Raw genomic sequence first — 8,101 nt, forward strand, 5'->3', positions numbered from 1 at the left:
ACATGGTTTTTTATTAACCTCTCATTCCACTCACCAGGCATTTAAACATGATCTGCTTCTGTGGGGCTCAGCCTCTCGGGGGAATTGAGGTCACTCTCCCTCAGGGAGATGAGCCCACCAGCTAGTCCTGGGTTCTGGCCCATGACTTTCCAGCAGGTGCTTCCTCCCAGAATGCTTCCCTGGGTCAAACCCAGAGCCACAAAGGCTTCCATTAGACCATTCTGGTAAGTGACAGAGTTACAGAGCCCAGAAAGCCTGGGAGGGTGGTGAGCAGGAACCAGGGGTGCAGTGACCCTCTCCTCAAAACAGGGAGGAGAGCGCTTCCCAGCGGGTCAGGGCCCAGGAGCAGGGACTGTAGGGGGCAGGGTGCTGCGGGTCTGGAGCCATGGCCTGGACGACTGTCCTGCTCATGCTGCTGGCCCACCTCACAGGTAAGGGAACTCTTGGGGCCCAGACCCTCCTTGCTCCTCCTCTGGCCTTGCTCTGCCCCAGTGATGGGCATGCTTCTATCTTCTCAGGTTGTGGCCCTCAGCCCATGCTGCATCAGCCACCATCAGCATCTTCCTCCCTTGGAGCCACCGTCCGCCTCACCTGTACCCTGATCAACAACCATAACATTGGCATTTACAGCATTTACTGGTACCAGCAGAGGCCGGGCCACCCCCCCAGGTTCCTGCTGAGGTACTTCTCACACTCAGACAAGCAGCAGGGTCCCAATGTCCCACCTCGCTTCTCTGGATACAAAGATGCAGCCAGGAACCTGGGTTATCTGAGCATCTCTGAACTGCAGCCTGAGGATGAGGCTGTGTATTACTGCGCCGTGGGGCTCCGGAGCCAGGAAAAGAAGAGGATGGAGAGGGAGTGGGAAGGAGAAAAGTAGTACACAGATTTGGGATCTTAGGCTCTGGAGACATTCAGACCCTGAACTGAAGACGGAGTTTGCCTTGCTCTGCTTGTCTGGTATGGGAAGGAGGGGTAGAACTCGGGGCTTTGTGGAGCCGAGAAGATGGAGCTATCCAGTGTTTCCTTGTTCTGCGGTGTTCCTAAGAGCCCCCATGGGAGGCTGGACTGTAGAATTAAAGCTGTTTTTACTGAGTTTTGTCCGGCTGGTTTGTGATCTCAGAACCAGTTTAAGAACTGGCTAGGTCAAAAGTCATGCTCAGTTTGGCCAGGTACCCACCTCTGAGGTAGAGCATTTGTCTGAGTCCCATTGTCATGATCATGGGGCAAATAGATGATAAAAGCGTCTTGGAGGGGGACCTTCTTGCAAAGGACAGGGTCTCCTGTTGTCATCTCCACAGTTACAGAGTAAAGGAGCCCAGCAAATACCATCCCTGGGTCTTTCCTTGGGGGATAGCAAGTGCCAAGTGACAGGTGTGGAGCAGGTTCCCCTCATTGTTACTAGTGATGTTTTGGGATGGACAGACCTTTGTCATGTGCATTGTAGGTGTGGCCTCTGCTACCTGATGTAGTACACAGCACATGCTCTCCAATGTGAGCCACCCCTAGATGGCTCCAGATAGCAGTGAAGGTCCCAGGGTTATCAAGATGCATGTACCTTCTCTGCAGGGAGTAACGGGCCAGCCAGCATTTTCCCAAAGGCCAGATGTTACCAGCCTTGGCTTTATGGACCATCCTGACTATGTTGAAATATCCAGTTCTGTCTTTAGAGCAAAGAAGCAGCTGTAGATGATGCTTTAAGCTAACTGAAAGAGAGAGGCTAGGCAAGGCAGAATGTGGTCCTCACCACAAAAGGCTAAGCTTGCTTGGGAGGTGTGGGTTAGAATGGTGTCCCATGTCCAGTCTGCCACAGGGCTAGGGGAGAAGGGAATTCAGAGAGAAGGGGAGCAAGAGGGCAAGAGAGGGAGGCAAGAGTAAGAGAGTAAGAGAGTTAGAAGGAGGCAAGCAGCCCCTTTTATAGTGGGCCAGGCCTACCTGGCTGTTGCTAGGAACTGTGGGGAGGAGCATACCTGGCTGTTACCAGGTAACTGTAGGGGTGGAGAATACCAGGGACTTGGGGCGTTGCCCTATATAACTGACAGCTACAGAATTATGGAGCTGAGGCCTTGTGTTAGGAGTCTGGTGTCTGGAGGCATGGCAAATGGCCTTCCATCCCTTGCAGGAACCTGCTGGGTCTCCGGAGTTTAAACCTAGATTGACCAGAAAACAGGCTGCCTTTCACAGTCCCACAGGGAGGAGTGCCACAGCTCCTGCCTGGGTTCCAGAGATCCCTGTTTGGGGGTCTCATCAAGGGCCTTCGCAGCTTTTCATTCATTCATTCATTCATTCTTTCTTTCTTTCTTTCTTCCTTTTTTAAAAAAGATTTTATTTATTTATTTTTTATATATGATGAGTACACTGTAGCTGTCTTCAGACACACCAGAAGAGGGCATCAGATCCCATTACAGATGATTGTGAGCCACCATGTGGTTGCTGGGAATTGAGCTCAGGACCTCTAGAAGAGCAGTCAATGCTCTTAACCGCTGAGCCATCTCTCCAGCCCCCACACAGCTTTTCTTGACTGATGGCTTTGGGTTCTGAGCCACAGCCTGTGGACAGACTTTGAAAGATGAGGCATGTGGTCCACTGAGGTCACACTATGTTTGTTGGCTGCAGGGGACAGGGATGGAAGAGATTACAGAGTCCTGGCCTGGACCTCCGGGGATGCAGTCCAGAATGCGCCCTGAGAGAGCCTGTATACGAGGCATCTGTACTGCATGGATGTGCTTTACCTAAGGGAGGTGCCAGGCAAAAATGGTGTCCTTTGTGGCTTCAAACTTGATTGAGAACATCTATCTACTACTGCTAAATGATCCCCCAGGGTCCCCTCCTGAGAGGAGGACATGTGTCACTGTCATTCTTGCTTCCTCTGACCCAGTGCCACCTGTGTAGGTCAGAGAGCGCTTCTCTTCTTCCACCATGTGAGCCTGAGGGATGGAAGTGAGGCTCAGAAGCCTGGCAGCAAACGCTTTTCCCATTGAGCTGAGCCATCTTGACTGCCTAACTCTAACTGACCGCAGCGGCCATGGGTGTGGCCTGTTCCTCCTCCCTGTCAGTTTTATTTCTCACCCAGCCACCCCCTGGACCTCCTGCCTCTCACACTGCTTGCCCTGACTTTCATTGATCACATCCCTTCACCCAGACTTGCCTTCACGCCACCTCGGCCTGCTTCCTGTGTTCTAAGCATGTGGGCTGGCCACATCTGTAGCTCCCATTTTCTAGTGGCTACATTTTAAAAGATTTTAATTATTAGTTTAGTTCATGAGTGTTTTGCCTACGGATGTCCAGTCACCAACCACATTCATGCCTGGTACCCCTAAAGGCTAGAAGAGGGCCGCAGATCCCCTGGGACTCTAGTGACAGATGGTTATGAGCCACCAAGTGGGTGCTGGGAATCCAACCTGGGTACTCTGGAGGAGTGGGCAGTGCTGTTTACCCACTGAGCCATCTCTTCAGACCCACTAGTGCAGAGATTCTCAATTTGTGGATCACAACTCCCTTGGGATCACATATCAGATATCCTGCATACCAGATATTTACATCATGATTCATAACAGTAACAAAATTAAACTTATGAAGAAGCAATGAAATAACTTTATGGCTGGGGGTCACCACAACATGAGGAATTGTATTAAAGAGTTGCAGTGTTAGGAAGGTTGAGAACCATTGGACCAGTGGTTACTTTTTTTTTTTTTAAAGGTGACTTAACATGTTGGAATGAATCTATAGTCTCAGCTATTTGTGAGCTTGAGGCAGGAGGATTGCTTGAGTCAGGAGTTTTTTGCTGGGCAACAAAGCGGGACTTTCTATCTCTAAAAATTGTTTCAGAAAAGTAAAAAGAAACAGGTGAAATGATTTCTAAGATGTATTTTATTTAACAGGACATACCTTCAATATAACAATTTTAACGAGCATTCATTATTACAGGCATGCATGAGCACTGGCTTTTCCTTGCTGCTCCGCCTTTGAAATCTGTCGTGTATTTTACAGCTGTGGCTTATCTCTGCTGAGACCCACACAACTGCATATGGTGTATGAAAAGAGCCCAGACTGAAGGGACAGAAGTCAGGATCCCCACCATCCAGCCTTTGGACACTGGCCAGATCCTGGTCAGAAAGTCCCGCTTCTTGTCCCTTTCATCTGGACGGTCCATCTCTGCTGTATTCAGCTAACTGCCACTGATCAGGTGCCTGGCTTGCCTCCAAGCCTTCACTCAAGCTGTTTATATTGGGAGGATGAGTTCCTGAATTGTGTCCTCTGTCTGTCTGCACCGATGCTGAGCTCCACAGTCATTTCCCCTCCCCCTCCGTTCGGTCACTCTGTGGTTGTTACTTCCCTCCCGTGGGCAGGCGGCTGTATTTAGCACCTGTTTCGCAGCCCTTTATATTTTATTTAAATTTTATTTTATATTTTTACCAAGACTCTTACAAATTCCCAGCTTGCTGGGTCCTCTGCGTGATATACACTCTAGGAGATGAGAGGCAGGGGAGTGAGGGACTGAGCAATGAATGCCAAGCCAATGAATCCTTGGCTGCTCATTGGCTCTGCTTGGAGGCTGGGGTCACTGTGATTCCCCGAGACTGGGGAGAAGCTGCTCGGATGTGCTTTCACATCTGTGACTGGCCACGCTCTCTGTCCCTGTACATCTGTCTCTCCATTGTTCTGTCTGTCCATTGTTCTCCTCAGCCACATTACCTTCCTCTGCTGTCTGACAGTTGAAACAAGTGACCGTGCGCTGTGACCAAGAGGGCCCTGGAAAAGCAGAGCTTGAAGGACCGTGGGGAACCTTCTGAGTAGGAGAGCTAGTGGGGAGGGCGGGATCCCAGAGTGTCGGGACCCACTCACTGCCCAGTACTGCACAGGCTCAGGGACCAAGAGGACTCCTGGCAGGCGTGAGAAGCAGGCTGTGGGGTTCTAACAACTGTGACCTATGTTTCAAATTCAGCTGAAAACAGAACCAAATGAGCTTGGACATGTTGCCAGCGACTCAAACATTCCCACCTGAGAAGGATCCTGAGACCCTGTTGCAGGGAGAGGATCTCAGGAGCTCCAGAGGGTCTGACAGGGTGGCACTTAGAATAAGAGTCTAGAAAGCCAGTGTAGTCCTGGCCTGTGTTGCAGACTGAGCTAGGGGAGAGGCCTAGGTGGAGGAAGAGCGTGGAATCAGCACATGAGAGCAGCGTTTGATGGATGTTCACTTCCCACTCGTTTGCTCATTATGTAGTGTAGAAAGGGCACGTTTCATTTTAGCATTCTTCTTTCACTTGTTAACTAGAGAAGGTGCTATAAAGAACCTCCTAGGGCTGGGACAATGACTCACTGGCTAAAGCCTTTTCTATAAAGCATGGGGCCCTCAGTTAAACTCCCCAGAGCCCATGGGAAAGCGGCAAACATCTGTAATGGCAAACATCTGTAACGCCAGGGCTCCTACAGGGACGGGAGAGTCCTTGAAGTTCTCAGGCCAGCTAGCCTGGCATCAGAGGCAGCAAGCAAGAAATCTTGTCTCAAACAAGATGAAAGGCCAATACCTGAGGTTGACCTCTGACTTCCCCATGTATCCAGTGGCACACGCATGCCCACACTCACTCATACAAAGGAGCATGTGCAAACACATGTAGATACACACATAATATACACACATACCATTAACATACCCACAAGGAACTGCCTCCATACTGAGAACATGCTGCAATCCCAGCTCTGAAGAGAAGGCAGGACTCCTAGACCAACCCAATCTCAAAGAAAACACCCCAAACCCGTACAACAGACAACAAACCCCTCAGAATTCTCCACTTCACTGACAACTTAGCCACTTTGAGAGACTATTTGAATAGTAAAGGCAGGGTAAGCATTGGACTCTCTTCCTGTTCATTTATCCACTCCAGTAAGTATATAAACCGAGGACATAACTGCTCCAAGATGCGGTTGAGGGCAAGGTTTTTATTGCAGAAATGAGGGAGAGAAAAGCCAGAGGCATCTGCAAGGGTCCATAGCAGAGGGAAAGCAGGAGACTGACTGACACTGGTCAGCAGGCTGGACCGGACTGTGGCAAGAGAGAGAGGGAATGTGGGCAAGGGAGACCTAGAGAGGGAGAGAGGGGAGGGGCCAGGAAGACAGGGAGAGAGTACAGCTGGGTTATAAGGGAAGGAGAAGCTGGGGGAGAGAAGCTGAGGAGCTGGAGAAGCAGAGGGTGGGGGAGGGGTGAGAAGCAGCGAGAGGAGCCACAGGTACTTGTGGTTCTGAGTGATCCTGAAGTCAACAAGCACTTTGGCAGGTTACTGGTGGGCGCCACAGATAGCCATTTGTCCTACCAGTGTAGAGAACGGAGTCATTGTCCTTTCCTTAGCAACAGACTTGAGAGAAAAGTAAAAAATAGATGCATCCTGTGTTTTTCTTAAAAAGATATGATCAAGTGAAAGAACCCCGCGTTTGTACATTAGTAAAAACAAAGTCTCCCAGACCGCATGAACAGATGAGGTGGAAAAGCCAAACATGCAGGTTCCCATTGTCTGCAACTCTCAACAGCTCTGGGGAGGCAAAGGAGTTTAGCGCCCTCTCCTGGTCACCGTGTAGAGCAGAGCCATATACAGCATGTGGAGAACAGAGATGCTCCAGGTAGAATTCTTTAGAGGTTCCAAGAGTGAATTCTTTCTAAAGAAATTTCTAACGGGAAATAGGAGTGCCCTGAGTGTTTTAGTTCCTGATGACAGGGAGGAACAATACGTGAGCAGCTTTTTAGAAATTTGAAAACAACCATCTCTAACTGCCTTCATCAAAAGTAGCAAGTATCATATTTTTCAGAAATATAAATATATACAGATAAGCATGTCCTCGACTTATGAGATGTCACATGTACAAAAGGAAGCACAGCGGTATCTACAGAAACAGCCATTGCAGTTGTTAGATTTCAGGACATGGCAACAGCATTGCTAACACAAGGGGAAGTTTCAGTCATTCACATATGCTTGTCCCTACCCCAGGCTCTTTGGTGCCTACACCCACTTGCTCAAAGACCTGCAGGAGATGCACACATATATGTGTAAATACAGATCCATTTATGTGGGTATGCTAGAACATATGTTATGTTCAGAAGTTCAGAGAGTATGTCTCCATCCCTCACCTCAGCACAGGCCCAAACCTACACCAGACAGGCTTAGAGTTGTTTGTTTACATTATGACGTGGAAAGCCACATATATTGTGGAAACTATACTTTGAATTTTTAATTTTAACGTTTCTATTGTGTGGCTTGAACCTCTTATAATGCAGAAGAATTGTGAATTGTAGCTCCCAGCCAATCTTACAATCATGAAGGAGACATACCAGTACTGCAGAGTATGGTGCCGCAGTTGGGCCGACAGATGAAATCCCTTTTCTATCTACAAATTATCAGAATGCAGCCACGCCGCTCACTCCAAACACCGCAGAATGTCTGCAGGGATTTTTGTCAAAACTCTGGTTCTGCTGAGTCATAGGGTCAGCACATGATGGAAGGCATAAATCTTGGTGAAGAGGTCAGCTCAGGAGCTTTGGAAAATTCCACCAGACCCCTCCCCTCCCGGAAGAGAAAGGTCACAGAGAAACTAGGCACCCCTCCCCTCCGGAAGGGCGGGGATTAACTACATTCCTCAGACCACTGCTAGGGGGAAATGACCATCTGCCACTTGCAGGTAGGGGAGACACAGAGCACATTCTGAGAGACTGCTGGTCACCTACAGACAAGGGAAGTCTTTGCCACCTCATTCCCTAAAGACCAATCAGTTTAAAAGGCACACTGTTCTGCCAATCACATTGTGCCTAATGGCTGCGGCTCTGGCAACTGTATGAAAACTTGCCGGAATGGGCTGCGTGAGGCCGTTCTCTCTCCTTTGTGTGTTGGGGGACCCCAGCAGGCTGGAACAATAAAAATTCCTCTTGCTTTTGCACGGATCCCCAACTCTGTGTTCTTTATTCAGGGGGTCTCGCCAGAATCTTACATTTGGTGCATTGGCCAAGAATCAGACCCCCTGTGGGGACACACCAGAGTGGTGAATCGGAGGTCTTGAGCAGGTACCGCTGTTCTTTGTCTTGCTGTTTGTCAAAGTCTGAGTCTGTAAGTCTGTT

General features: G+C 49.3%; 1 protein-coding gene across 1 annotated transcript; it reads left to right on the top strand.

Annotated features, from left to right (window-relative positions):
- The first annotated feature begins 385 nt into the window (after positions 1 to 385).
- LOC110330136 (immunoglobulin omega chain) lies at positions 386 to 918 on the top strand. Its single transcript, XM_021210095.2, has 2 exons — positions 386 to 431; positions 519 to 918. The coding sequence occupies exons 1-2, from the start codon at positions 386 to 388 to the stop codon at positions 878 to 880; spliced, it is 408 nt and encodes a 135-aa protein (XP_021065754.1). The 3' UTR covers positions 881 to 918.
- Positions 919 to 8,101: the final 7,183 nt, after the last annotated feature.

This window comes from Mus pahari, chromosome 12 (genome assembly GCF_900095145.1).
Source record: "Mus pahari chromosome 12, PAHARI_EIJ_v1.1, whole genome shotgun sequence".
Lineage (NCBI taxonomy): Eukaryota > Metazoa > Chordata > Mammalia > Rodentia > Muridae > Mus > Mus pahari.

What these genes read in the sequence shown, in the direction of transcription:
- LOC110330136 (XM_021210095.2), top strand. Translation starts at nt 386, where the DNA reads ATGGCCTGGACGACTGTCCTGCTCATGCTGCTGGCCCACCTCACAG. An exon ending in GCTGCTGGCCCACCTCACAG is followed by an intron (nt 432 to 518) that starts GTAAGGGAACTC and finishes CTATCTTCTCAG; the next exon opens with GTTGTGGCCCTCAGCCCATG.